At 44.7% G+C, this 14,313-nt stretch overlaps 1 protein-coding gene across 6 annotated transcripts in view; it reads left to right on the top strand.

The window, feature by feature from the left end:
- The window catches only part of KDM5B (lysine demethylase 5B), a 164,030-nt gene that overhangs the window by 40,236 nt on the left and 109,481 nt on the right, over positions 1-14,313 (top strand). For 3 of the 6 annotated variants that reach the window (XM_029573274.1, XM_029573269.1, XM_029573275.1), the window contains exons 7-8: positions 7,626-7,722; positions 8,763-8,878. In XM_029573274.1, coding sequence (XP_029429134.1) covers positions 7,626-7,722; positions 8,763-8,878 — 213 coding nt within the window. The remainder of the gene's footprint in view (positions 1-7,625; positions 7,723-8,762; positions 8,879-14,313) is intronic. The other 3 variants (XM_029573272.1, XM_029573270.1, XM_029573271.1) reach the window with 3 other exon arrangements.

Below are 14,313 nucleotides of genomic sequence, written 5' to 3'. Positions count from 1 at the left end.
GAAATTAAACTCAACTTTCTAGTGGTGCAAGTTATTTTTGTTAGACTTGAATCCTGAAATATCATGACTTTGCTTGGTGCAATCCAAAAATCCCCCCATAATTGCAGTTTAAATTGGAGAGCCAGAGGTTCTCAGCAGCCCCTTGGATGCCTGAAAGCTGCCAAAGAAACCAATGAATGTCCTAAAGGGAGAAGATTGCTAGTGAAACGTCAGAAATGTTTTATGGATACTTTGACCACTAGTGCAAACAATGCTTGACATTGAACCACGTGGTTTAGCCCTTCCTGTCAGGGCTCTGATGCTGAAGTGGAAGAAGGAGCTTTCTGGTACCATCTGAAGAAAGCAAGTACACCATGGGATTTTAAATTCTCATGAACTACTTCAAAAAGATTTCACTGTATGTACCCAGATCAGTCCAGACTCCTGGGTTTATGGCCACAGAGAAAGTTTAGTGAAACTCCTGTAGTCCCTTTAGTATTTCTCTTCTCCGGCATATGGTAGGTATGCATACCTGCGGTCTCGACTTAATTAAAAAAACCCCTAAAAGGATACATTCAGTGATTACTGCCAGGAGGTTGGCAGCTCCTGATGGGGCTATCCCTCCTGGTCTTGAGGTGGAGGAGCAGGGGGTTGGGGACCTTTAGTTATTCGGCCCTAAGTAGCCGGAGGCGGAAAGCTGGTGGATCCACTCCCTCTGCCCCAGGAGGATTGAAGGAGCCTGCTTCCCATCTCCAGAATAGGAAAGTGCCTCTTGCCTTCCTTTCTTTGTTTCTTGGCTTTTTTAAAGTTTGAAAAAAAAAAGAGTTCTAAGGGCTTGCCGGTGAGAGGCTCTGCCTTTTGTTGGGTGTGGGCGGTTTACACCGAGCAGAGCTCAGCGTTTGGAGGCTCTGCCCCGGGCCCCTCTCCTTACCATTTTTCCTGTTTGGTGAGCAAGCTGTGCGGCTCGAAGTGTCGGCTGTGGAGATTCGTGCGTATGACTTATGCAGAGCGGCCGCTGCCTCCCAGAAGGAGAGGGCGGTTCAGGCATGTAAGCGTGAGTCGGCAGTGCTTGTTCAGGCAACAAGGGAAGCCCCGGATCAGTTTCCCATCCGTGCGGGAACGGCGGTCGTCTTGGCCACATTTGCTGCTCGTACTGAAGCTGCTTGAAGGGAGGGGGATTTCCCTCCATTATTATCCCCGGCCGATTGGAGCCCCGTACAGGCTCGGGGGGGGGGGGGCAGGCAGAGGACCACCTGGGAGAGGAATCTGAATTCTGCCTCCTTTTCTATGGACTTTGTGCTTTTAATGCACAAGGTTTATGTGGCCCGGAAATCCGTGGGACGGCAGGGGCCCAAGCATGCACTGCAGGAGATGATTTTTCAGAGGGCTCTGATGGCGGTGTCTCGGTTGTCTCTACATCTTCTTGGATGGATCCTTCCCTGGGGGGGGGGGGGGCAGGATTCTGGAGAGGACAAGGAGGAAGGCCTGCCTGTGGATGATGGTGATCTGTAGTTGGTACAGCTATTCCATAGGAAAGAGCTGGGGCTCCTGATTCCCCATGTTTTGGAGGAATGAGAAATAGTCCGATCAGGAGGATGTGGACTTGCTTATGGCTGGCTTACAGGGCCCAGCGAAGGCCTTTCCTTTTCACAAGTCCGTTAGGCAGTTGGTGGTCCAGAATTGGGATATTCCGCAGGCTAGCCTGAAGGTGGGCCGGGTGATGGATACATTTTATATCCTTTGCTTGAGGACAATCTGGAGCTTTTAAGGTTTCTGAAGATGGATGCCTCCTTTTTGGCTGTAACTAAGAAGACTATTCTGGTAGCTGGGGTGGCAGCTTTGAAAACTTTTCAAGTCAGGAGGCTTGAGGTCCATCTGAAGAAAATCTTTGAGGTGTCAGCGCTAGGCATTCGGGCTGCAGTTTGCAGCAGTTTCCTGCTTTGAGTGGGACTGCATTGGGTCCAACAGCTGCAGTCCGTTAGATCCATGTCCTCTCAGAAGGTGAAGCAGGCTGAGTGGCTGGAAGCTGTGGTACCTATGGTGCAGGTGCGCTGTATGACCTCCTCAGGACATCTTCTAGGACCATGGCGTCGGCTGTCTCAGCAAGGAGACTGCTGTGGTTACGATGTCTTGTTAAAGTTTCAATTAGGAGTGCTACTGTTTAAAAGGAAACTGCTTTTTGGAGAAGATTTGGAGCAACTGATAAAGTATCTCGGGAGCAATAAGGCTCACAAGTTGCCTGAGGATAAACCTAGAGTGGTGAGGAATTCCCCTTCTGGGCGTGTGTGTTTCCAAAGGAACAGGTGATTTCGTACAGGGAGGTAATCTTCAGGTTTTCAGAGACCAGCCTCGTGGAGGCAGCAGTCCTGGAATCAGTCCTTTTGAGGACAACAGCCCAATCAAAATGGCTTTAGCCAGGATGGTTCTGGAGCCAAGTCAGCACAATGAAGCGAGGCTGGCCCACTCCTCCGTCCTGCTTATAAGGCGTAGGCTGACTCTGTTTTACAAGGAGTGGGCCAAAATCACTTTGGACCAGTGGGTGATAGAGCAGGGTTACGCTTTAGAATTTGCTTGTCTGCTTTGGGACCGGTTGGAAAAGAGGCGGATAGTACAGCAGACTCTCGACCGCCTGCAGATGCTTGGAGCCATTATCTCTGTGCCTGTGGAAGAACGAGGGACAGGTCTTTACTCCATTTACTTCGTGGTTCCAAAGAAAGAGAGGACTTTTCGTCCAATTCTAGATTTGAAAAAAGTCAATGGGGCTCTCAGTTCCTCGTTTTCGCATGGAAATTCTCCGCTCAGTCATCGCTGTGGTACGCAAGGGGCAGGAGTGAGAGACGGGAGAATAGTGAGCAGAGTGCTGCCGGCTTCAATCTGACGGGGGATGGGGACTCGACCAACGAAATTGAGAAAATTTCAGAGGTTTGTCGAGGAACTAAGGTAGGCACAAGCCACATTCTAAAATTGGTTAAACCACCAGAAATAACATTAGAAACTGTCTGGAGTGCGTTGGTAACGCTAGAGAAAGCGATTTCGGTGTTAACTCAGACCCTAATGAAGAATCAGGAAAGTATTGAAAAAATTGAACCTATGGTAGTAAGGCATGAAGTAAAAATCCAAGAAATGGAAATTAAAACTAAAGAGATACAAGAAGTACAATTAAAACGGGTGAAATCGGATTTGGAGAATTTTAGGAAACTTGAAAATCTGGAAAATATGCAAAGAAAGTCGAATCTAAGGATTTTGAACTTTCCACAAGTAAGAATGATTTCATTGAGAGATCAATTTAAGTTGGTGGTCTATGCCAGCCTCCGTGGCGAATATTCTTACTTCCTTGGAAAGAGGTTTGGTGAAGGTTTTGCCCTTCAATTCCCTCAAAGTGCAAATGGCAACCTTGGGATGTCTCTGGGACAAGGTGCATGGAGCATCACTGTCTGCACACCTGGATGTTGTGCATTTTCTCCGTGGAGCGAAGCATTTGCGACCTCCGGTTCAGAAGTTGTGTTCCTCCTGGAGCCTTAACATGGTTTTGAAAGGCAAGTGTGCAGCACAGTTTGAGCCTCTCAAAAGGACCACCATAAAGGATCTGACGTTGAAGGTGGTTTTCTTGATGGCGACTTGTTCCTCCAGACGGATCTCGGAGCTTTAAGCCTTGTCATGTAGAGAGCCTTTCTTGAACATTTTGGATTCAGGGATTTCCTTGAGGACTGTTTCACCTTTTCTCCTGAAGGTGGTTTCGTCTTTTCACGTAATTCAGTTGGTGGAGCTCCCGGCTTTCCTGAACTTGGAGGCTACAGTGCCTCATGCCAAGGGAGTTACGGCTTTTGGATTTATTTAGAGACTTTTATATTATAACTTATAATCGTAACAGTTTACAATGTTAAAAAAACATTTTTAAGACCAAATAAATAATCATAAGACAGGTTAAATCATAGATATCAAATGGCTTAAACAATATAATAAAATGATTAAGTATTAAATAACTTAAAACAATACAATAAAACTAATAAGGAAATACTAATAAAATAAAAATATAGGATAAAAATGATATAAACAGTGAAGTAAGACTAAGAAATCACAGAAGGATATCCATGTGTTAGCTGCTTAGAAATATTATCTGCTCACCATAACCTCTTTGAATGCCTTCTCAAACAACCAAGTTTTTAATTGTTTTTGGAAAATTAATAAATCTCCTTGCATTCACAATTCCACAGTTTTGGGCCTGCAGTGGATATGGCTCTAACTGTAATTTCACTGAGATGTGCTGTACGTATAGAGGGCACTACGAGCAATCCTTGATTCGATCATCTCAAACTGCTATGGGGTGTGTAAAGATGAATTATGGTATTAAGCCACTCTATTTTTTTCATTATTTAAAGACTTCTGTAAACAGCATAAGACTTTAAATTCTATTCTTTGTTTAATGGGTAGCCAATGTAAAGAATTGGCGTTTATATGGTCGATTGTCTTCTTCCCAGTTAATAACCTTGCAGTAGCATTTTTTCTAAAAGTTGCAGAGGTCATTGGGAGGCCAAGTAGCAATGCATTACCATAATCGAGATTTGAAAATAAAAGGACTTGAAGGATTGTCTGAAAATGTTCTTTATGAAGCAATGGTTTTAAATGTTTTAACATGAGTTTGTTATATCCCTCTTTGACTTTATTACTAATGTGTTTTTTCATATGTAGTTCATTATCTAATATGAATCCTAAGTCCCTTCCATGTGCTGAAAGTTCAATTTTATCCTGTGTTATATTTAATGATAACTTTATAGGCTTGGACTTTCTGTTTAGCAGAATCATTTCTGTTTTATCTAGATTGAGAAAAAGTTTCTTGTGAACTAGTACAGTTTTTATTGTAGAAATATATACTTCAACTAGTTTTATTGAATTGTCTAGGGTGTCTTTTATTGGGACCAGGAATTGGATGTCATCTGCATATAAGTAATGCTAATAGATGACACCGGTAACAAATAAATGTTAAAAAAAAAAAAAAAAAAAAATGTTAAAAAAGAGTAGCAGATAACCAGGGGCGTGACCAGAGCAACCGGCCCACTGAGGAATGCCTGATCCCCTATAGGCCAGTCCGCTCCTGCAGATAACGAAGACCCCTGTGGTACGCCTGAATTAAGAGATTTTTTTCTGAGGTGACATTGCCTACTTTCGCTAGAAATGTTTGATCTTTGAGAAAAGATTTAAACCATTGTAGGGTAGTATTAGCTAAGCCTCTCTCTTAATTGCTATATAAGGATCTGGTGATTGACTGTACCAAATGCTGCTAAGTCAAGTTAAACGAGTAAGTAGGATTAGCCAAAGTCAAATCCTCTAAGTACCGTGTCAGACAAGGCAAGTAGTAACGATTCTGTACTATAGTGTTTACGAAAACCAAATTGTGATGGAAATAAAATGTTATTTATTTATTTATTTATTTTTTAATTTTTATAGACCGAAGTTCTTGTAGGAACTACAAATCAATCCGGTTTACATACAACTTTTAAATGCCCAAAAAGAGTAGTGGGCTTTACATAGAACAGTTGAACAATAAAACAGGTAACAATAGAACTAACAGTAATGCTGGAACAAATAGAATAGATAACCAATTAAACATAGTAATATAGTAATAAATATTATATAGAAAATAAATATAAAAGAGATAGAGTAAATGGAGTGTGAGTACAGTATAAATACAAAAGATGAAAGAGCTCAAAAATTAAGGTACAGTTGAAAAAAAATCGTAATAGGAAAAACAGTGAGATAACCCATGATTTGGGTTAAAAGACTTGATTAGGTAGCATTAGATGTCTGGGAAGGCTTGATGGAAAAGCCATGTTTTTAGCTTTTTTTTGAACTCCTGATGACTTGGTTCTAGTCTTAGATCTGGGGGGAGCGCATTCCATTGGTGGGGGCCTCCTGAAGATAGTGCTCTTTTGCTCAGTGATGATTTTACCTGTGGGGCTTGCAATGTGCCTTTGTATGCGCTTCTAATTGGTCTGGATGAAGTATGAGGTTGGAGTTGGGTGCTTAACATGATCAGAGCAAGATTGTATGTTGCTTTGTGAATAATTGTGGTTAATAGGAAGCCAATGTAGGTTACGAAGGATTGGAGTGATGTGATCTCTTTTATTAGAGTTTGTAAGTATTCTGGCAGCGGCGTTTTGAACCATTTGTAAGGGTTTGATGGTTTTTTTGGTATTTGATGGTTTTTTTGGTATTTGAGGGTTTTTGAGGTATTTGATGGTATTTGAGGGTTTGATGGTATTTGATGGTTATTTTCATCAAGATGGTCTGAAAGTTGAATTTGAACAACCTTCTCCAAGATCTTCGTAATAAATGGTAAATTGGATATAGGCCTATAATTTTCTAGTGTTTGAGGGTCAGCATTTTTAGAATGGGTCGTACCACTGCACATTTCAAAATAGAAGGGATTTTACCTTGTGAGAGAGATGTCAAGGCGCATTGTTGTGTTATCTTAAGGTGACTAACAGCTTCCGGTTGTCGGATCACCTTTTTGTATTGTGGAGCGGTGCAAAGAAAGGGCATAAGGCATCAAAAGCCATGATTGCGTGGTGGTTGAAGGAGGCTATTGGCTCCGGATATATCTGTCAGGGGCGTCCATTGCCTGAGGGCTTATTCTACTCATTCCCAGGTGGCATTCTGGGCTGAATGTCAGCAAGTGTCGCCACAGGAGATTTGCAGGGCGGCTACTTGGAAGTCTTTGCACAGTTTCTCCAGGCATTATCATTTGGGCGTCCAGGCCCCAGAAGCCATGGGCTTTGGTGAGAGTGTACTTCGAGCGGGACTCTCATGGTCCCACCCTGTTTAGGGAAGCTTTGATACATCCCAGGAGTCTGGACTGATCTGAGTACTACGTACAGAGAGAGGAAAATTGGTTCTTACCTGCTAATTTTCGTTCCTGGAGTACCACGATCAGTCCAGCATCCCGCCCAGTTGAGGTAGGGAGTTTTTGAAGAGTCTGCTCTATCTGTTATGGTACTTAATCTGAAGATTGGCACAGGTTTTCTTTGGTCCTTTATGGTTTTTAATGGGAATGAGTTTCTGTTCTAGTTTTCCTCTGCTCACTGCTTGTTCAGGGGGGGATTGATTCATTTGTTCTGCTATCTTGGCTTTGGTTCTGGTCAATACTGAGGGACTGCAGGTGGCACACTAGGTTATATGGCAGTGTCAGTAAAACTTTCTCTGTCTCCATCTGCTGGAAGGGAAGCATAAACCCAGGAGTTTGGACTGATCTGTGGTACTTCAGGAATTAAAATTAGCAGGTAAGAACCAATTTTTCTTTATTCCATTACTATGCATAAAGGAGACACTGTTTCTGTCCATCCAGTTGCAGTCTGGAGCAGTAGATCAGAGCGCATTGGGATCCTCCTATGTACTCCCCTTTCCCAGTTTGTTGAATATATCAAGAGGAGGGTTGTTGATGGGTCATAAGTTCTGAACTATAGGTTAGGTTGAATTTTACTTTGCAGTGATGGTATCTGGTCTGACAATATGCATGCTACATTTCTGCAAGTTTTACATGGCTGAGTGTTTCTGGGATATTAACACCCTGTGTTCTAATCAACTTGTTTGGAATCAAACTAAGCATTTTATTTAGTTTGATAAATGGTAATCATAGTTTTATTGCACAGGCAATCAATATCAAAACAGAGCCAGGCGAAGACCCAGAGGACAGAATGCATAATCTGAGGCGCAGAATGGGATGTGTGCCCATAAAGTGTGAGAGTGGTAAGTATAGAGGCATGATGGGAGTCACGGGACAGTGGCAGTGCGGTACACTGTTTTCCCTTTTGGTGGCCACCAGGTCTGAATGTTTTTATATCATTCAAGGACAGGAGGAGCTAAGCAGAGCTGTGCCCTGTTATTTTTTACCTGTAAATGTATCTTCCCCTAAGGCAGGGCTTCCCAAACATGTTCTGGGGACCCCACAGGGTTTTCAGGACATCCACAATGAATGAGAGAGATTTGCATACAATGGAAATCTGGTCTATGCAAATTTCCCCCATGCATATTCATTGTGGATATCCTGGAAACCTGACTGGCTGTGGGGTTCTCAGGACAGGTTTGAGAAGCTATGGCCTAAAGTAGTCCTTTGAGTTCGTAGCATAACTCCATACCACCCTGAAAGTTTGTCCAATTCTAGCTCTCACGTTCTACAAACTTTAGAAAAACCACCTTTCAAAATAACACCTTTAGACCTTGTCTGACCCAGTCTCCACAAATTTTTATGATCTTATGTGAAGCTGTTTGGGGTCCAGTGTCTTTCAAAAATATATTTTTTGTACAGTTTGTGTGTCCTTCCCCCCCCCCCCCCCCCCCCCCCCAAGCTGTGTTGTGTCTCATCTCAGATGCTTCCTTCTGAGTTTTGTGATCTCTGTGCATCACCAGGATTATCTGCTGCTTTTAGGTTCTGGGCAAGTAAGCAAATGCAAAAAAAATAAAATTACATATTCCTAAGAGCTAAAAACTTTACTTGGTATGATTGTTTTAAGTTAAGAGTAACTTAAGCTGATAGCGATGCTGTTCTGGCATCGATGTGAGTTCTAAATTCCATTCAAGATCTCTTCCAATAGACACAGAATCAGGCTCTTAATGTTTCTACAGAAACTTCACAGGTAGCCTGTACACTAGGGGAAGATGCATTACCTACACTTGCATGATCCTAGAATCTAGTTGTCTGTCCATGCCATAATACGGCCACCAGGGCTTAGCCGTTCTGCAGAAATCTCTGCCCGATTGCTAGACTAACCCAGTTTCCTTGCTTCCAGCAGCAGAGGTGTTGCTGGAACCCCCCACCATAGTAAAATGGGAAACTCTGGAGAAGAAAGAAGCCGAGAAACCTAAGAAGAGTCCGTATAAAAAAAGCCTGAATGCAGTGAGTATAGTAAGTGGCCACACATAGCTCCTCTTTGGGGATTGAAAAGTGTTGGAATGGGATTCTGTAACTTTTTCATTTCATTTATAACCTTTCTACTCATTTACTGAAGGCATCCTGTGGGAGGTACAAAATGCAATAACATGCCAAAATTAGGATCAAAAAGGAAAAGATCCATAAACCTCATAATTCCAAAACATGCATTGACACACACACAATTTTATGATCGTTGTAGGGTCCCGTTTGGACTAGATAAGTGCTGTCGGCCCCTGATCCAGGAGGTTCTTCTGGCAGCAGTAACACGCCAGAGACTAAGACAGTTCACTGAACTTACTTGTGCATGAACCCAGCTCTCTCATTTTCCTTCCAACAAATGCACTATAATTAGTTAACTGGGATTCGTGCCCTGAAGCTGGGGAAGAGGACGGAAGAGGGGAGATTTGCAATTTATTTTCCAATATTTATGCAATGCCCCTGCCCTAAATAGATCTGGGCAACTTGCAGCATCATAAAAAGCGCAAATTCAATACAGCATCACCATAAGAGCAGATCAGAAATAAAAATGACAGATCTTTTCCCTAAAACCCACAAATAATTGGTACTGTTTGAGCTGTTGAAGTAGCAAATTCCACGTCATTGGTGTCGCACATGAGAAGGCTTTCTTGCGTGTTTCTGCAAAACTTACATTCCTATATATTTTATTTTTTATTACCACGAGAATTGGAATTGAAGGAAGAGCTGTCAAGGTGAATTGAACAAGTAACTGATAAACAAATCAACAAGGCAAACCAGTAAAACCAATGAGGACAGGGAAACGCTGAGCCACCAAGTTGAGTAACTCTTAAATGTTCCAACTGGGTAGATTAGGACCATAAATTGCTGCTAAATGTTGCTGTCATCGGCTCCAGTTTTTCAGACGCATCAGTTTTCTTGACAGTATCCCAGTGCGATACCATTGGTGTTGCCCACTTCCTTCATAATTCTATCCAATGGAGGATGTGGCAAAGTAGCCATAGTGCCCCTGGAGAATACCTCTTGGCTGCACCTACCTGAGATTTTGAGATGACACAGGTCTTTTCTTCAGATGGAAAAGGACCTCTGCGCTCTCAAAGCTCATTTTGTGACCTGTGATTGTTGGTCTAGTGCAAAATATTACAACCTATAAAGGCTGCAGCAAACATGTTCATGCAGCTTCAGTAACTGCTCAACTTAGTTTCTTAAAGTGTGTGTCTCTTTTTTGGAGTTTTAGTTCCATCTTAAGCAACAGAAAGCTTGCTAATTCCCATGAAAATTATACAACGGTTGGGAATCCCTGTGGTGTTATACTACACAGGCAGAGGGATGTGCTACATAACTTCTACTTCCAGGAACAAAACATTTCATAAGGATTTCGCAATTTAGAGATTTTTGTTGTGTATGCATAAAGCAAGTTCAACTTTTATAATTCCAGGAAAATGCTATTCACTAGGTAAACCAAGAGTCTTCAGTCCCCTGACATGGAACAGTGTTTCGCGCATCGCTGCACCGGGGAGGTCTCGTATCTGTTGGGTATAAAGCATAGCAGTTAAATTATGAATATAAAGCATTTACAAGATTAAAGACACTGGAATAAATATACAGCTTACCTAATTCACAGGAATGAGGGCTTATAACTTTCAAAACAGACTAGTGAATTACTGCAAAAGAAACAAACTATGAAATCAGTATAAGGTACAGGCAAGGAATATCCAAAAATGGCAGGAATGCACACATCTTACCTCATTCACAGAGTTACAGGCTTCTTATTTATTGAGAGCGGAAACAGCGAAGAACTCCAGAGTGGAAGGTTCAGTGCACAAACCTCTTTATAGCCAATCTTGCCCATTAGCCAGGAATAAGCTGTCCTGAGGATATTCAATGCAGAGGGGTTTTTGGGGTGCAGGTTGTCAGTAATGTGGGAGGAGCTGGGACTTGCGCAAGTTACCTGCCCGCACCCTAGGGATCTGTACGGTTTTAGGAAGCATGCTTCTTGGCCTGATTGCTTAAAGACACACATCAGGGTTGGGGTCTGACAAAGAAAAATCTCGCCCGCCCAGGTTTTGTGTTCTGTACTTTAGTGCTACCTTGCAGTGCTTTAAGCATTTTGAGATTGTAGTGGCTGACATTTGTTTACAGCTTTGGGGTATTGATAGAGCTTGGCAGGATTAACCAATTCCATTGTTTTCTTTAGTATATTCTTGTTATAGGACAGAGGAAGAGCAGAGTGTAAAAATTAGCAAACGTTCTCTCTTTCTGATTGACCCCCCAGGATTTGCCCATCATTCAGCTTGCATGTCTTTTCTGCCACACCTCTCCATTTATGAACATGTTAGTCCTTCCCAGTTTAAAGGAACATTATGGCCTCTCTAGGTAAATAAATAAAAAGGAAGGAGATGAGAGGTATACGTGTACAGTTCCCTGTACGTACCAGGATCAGTCCAGACTGCTGGGTTATGCCTCCCCTCCAGCAGATGGAGTCACAGAAAAGCTGAAAAGCGCCCCCTAGATATACCGGAGTGCCACCTTCGATCCTTCAGTATCTCTCTGACTCCAGCAGATGCAAGAGAGCAAAACCTTTGGTCCTGATCCTTGTCAAATTTTTTACAGATTCATATTCCTTCTGACAGGTTTGGTTTCTGACACTTGACTAGATCAACCTTGGTATTTAAAAAAAAAAACCTCTTTGAATGTCTGGTGGATTTTTCTAGGGGCAGGCAAGGTAGGGCATCGCCCTAAGGCCTTTATTCCTGGAGACGATTACCTTGCCCGGTGGGCCGGTCATTCTCCCCCGTCTATATTAGCCCAGAGAAGTATAATTCCTCTGGCCCAGAGAAGTACAATCCCTCTGGTGGGTGATATCGCTGTTTTTCTTCAGGGAGGTTTGATTTCCCCTGCAGCTAGCTGACAAAAAAAAAAAGTGACCAGAAGTTAAGCACCGACCTTTTTCAGCCCTAGCCTGCTGCGATCTCCCGGGCCTCCGGAGGGGGTGAAATTGTTCACCCGGCTGCTGACTACAATTTTTCGCACGCTTTCATGCTGCATGATTCATCATGTGGGGCGTGTGGTGAGCTGTCTGCATGGCTCTCCCGCAAAGGTCTCTGCTCCTGGTGTATTCCTGGGGGTGAGGAGCCTTCGCGGAGGCAGATTTCGGGGTGGAGCTTTTCTTCCTCGCGATCGCACGGCCCCACTCATGCTCCGGCAGCCAAGAGTCAAAGGTCTGACCCCGGCATGGGTGCGGCGGCCATCTTGCCTGCATCTGGTGCTGATGCAGATAAGACCTGGGAAGGAGATGATATCCCTCCTCTCTCCCCGCCGTCCTTAAGCCCTCAGCGACCCCGCGATTCACAGCCAGATTCGGCTCCTCCCTCGATTTTACTGCCGGGGGGGCCCTTAGAGGCAACATCCTTTTTCATCACAGTTTGTGCTGCTGCTTCATAAAGCATATATGGAGGCTGAGGCTGGCTTGGATCATACAGTTCCCCCTCCGGTTCCACTTCTAAGGTCGGCCATGACTTCCTCGCTCAGCCCCGGATCAGGAGCTCCCCATGCCCTCTGTACCTGTGGATCCTGGACCTCAGGGCTCCTCCACTTTAGATACGGGCGATGATGTGGACAGTGCCGCTCCAGTGGAGGGGGATGATCCACAGGTACTCAGTTTGTTCTGCAAGGAGGAATTGGACCCCTTGATAACACAAGTGCTGCAAGAACTTGAAATCCCTTCTCCATCAGCTCTGGTGGATCCCTCTCCGGGGGATTCGGTTTTATCAGGGCTTCGAGCCCCGCCTCAGACCTTTCCTTTTCACCCGAAGCTTTTTCAGATTGTTTCTCGGGAATGGGATTCGCCTGAAGCCTCATTTCGTGTTAGCAGAGCCATGGAAAAGCTTTGACCGCTGCCTCAGGAATCTTTGGATCTCCTTAGAATTCCTAAAGTGGATTCGGGGCCGTTTTCAAGGCCAGCGCAGTTTCCGATCAGGAAGGGGTGCTTCCTTTGCTCCCCGGCAAACATCAATGAGGTCATAGACATGGGCGCGTTCCTTTCGAGGCAGGCGGCCTCAGCACAACGGTGCCTCTCACAGTTTCACCCCTAATAAACCTTCACGATGAAGGGGCGCCAACCAATTCCTCTGTTCCGGAGATCGGGGGGCGGCTCTCCCTATTTCGCAAGGAGTGGGTCAAAATAACCTCGGACCAGTGGGTGCTAGATATTATAAATCATGGCTGCACTTTGGATTTTGCTCACCCGCTTCGGGATCTCTTTCTAGTGTCTCCCTGCAGGTCTCGGGAAAACCAAGTGATTCTTCAAACTCTCTCGGTTGAAGGCGCTGGGAGCGATTTGTCCCCGTCCCTTCAGCCGAACGTCGGACCGGTCGTTACTCCATTTACTTCGTGGTCCCCAAGAAGGAGGGCTCCTTCCGACTGATACTGGATTTGAAGAATGTTAACCGAGCGTTGCGGATTCCACGGTTTTGGATGGAGTCATTGAGATCGGTCATTGCGGCCGTCCACAAGGGCGAGTTTTTGGCTTCTTTGGATAGAAGCCTACTTTCATATAGGTATACAAGAACACCATCAAAGGTTTCTGCGGTTCATGGTGATGGGAGAGCATTACCAGTTCCGCGCCCTACCCTTTGGACTTGTGACGGCCCCACGAGTTTTCACCAAGGTATGATGGTGGTCATGGCGGCGTGCCTTTGTTGGGAGGGGATCTTAGTTCATCCCTACCTAGACTGGCTCATTCGAGCGAAATCAGAGGATCTCTGCAAGGTAGCAGTACGGTCTGTTTTGAACCACCTGCATTCCCTAGGCTGGGTCGTCAATTATGCAAAGAGCCACTTGGTCCCATCACAAGTTTTGGAATTTCTAGGAGCGCACTTAGACACTGCGGTGGGCAAGGTTTACCTACCTCAGGTGAGGATGGAGAAGTTGATGACTCAGGTTCGACATCTGTTGGCCCTTCCTTTGCCCACAGTGTGGGGTTATTTACAGGTTCTTGGTTCCATGGCATCTACCCTGGAGTTGGTCCTGTGGGCCTTTGCTCATATGCGACCGTTGCAGAGGGCACTATCCTGAAGGGACCCCAAGTCGGAGGAGTTCCATCTGCCCCTGCCATTGATGGAACCGGCAAGGGCAGCCTGGATTGGTGGTTGGTCCCGAATCACTTGCTCCGGGGTGGGGACCTGGAAGCTCCCCAATGGATTGCAGTCACAACAGATGCCAGCCTGACAGGTTGCGGCGCAGTCTGTCAGTCTCAGTCAACTCAGGGCCAATGGTCCCCTATACAAGCCAGTGGTCCATAAACCGTTTGGAAACCAGGGCGGTTCGTTTAGCGCTGCGCCAATTTCTACCACTTGTCCAACACCAGTCGGTCCGGATTCTATTCGACAACGCAACCACTGTGGCTTGCATAAACCGTCAGGGCGGCACCA

Source organism: Rhinatrema bivittatum, chromosome 12, assembly GCF_901001135.1.
Source record: "Rhinatrema bivittatum chromosome 12, aRhiBiv1.1, whole genome shotgun sequence".
Taxonomy (NCBI): domain Eukaryota; kingdom Metazoa; phylum Chordata; class Amphibia; order Gymnophiona; family Rhinatrematidae; genus Rhinatrema; species Rhinatrema bivittatum.
This window is presented reverse-complemented; position numbering and strand designations above follow the sequence as displayed.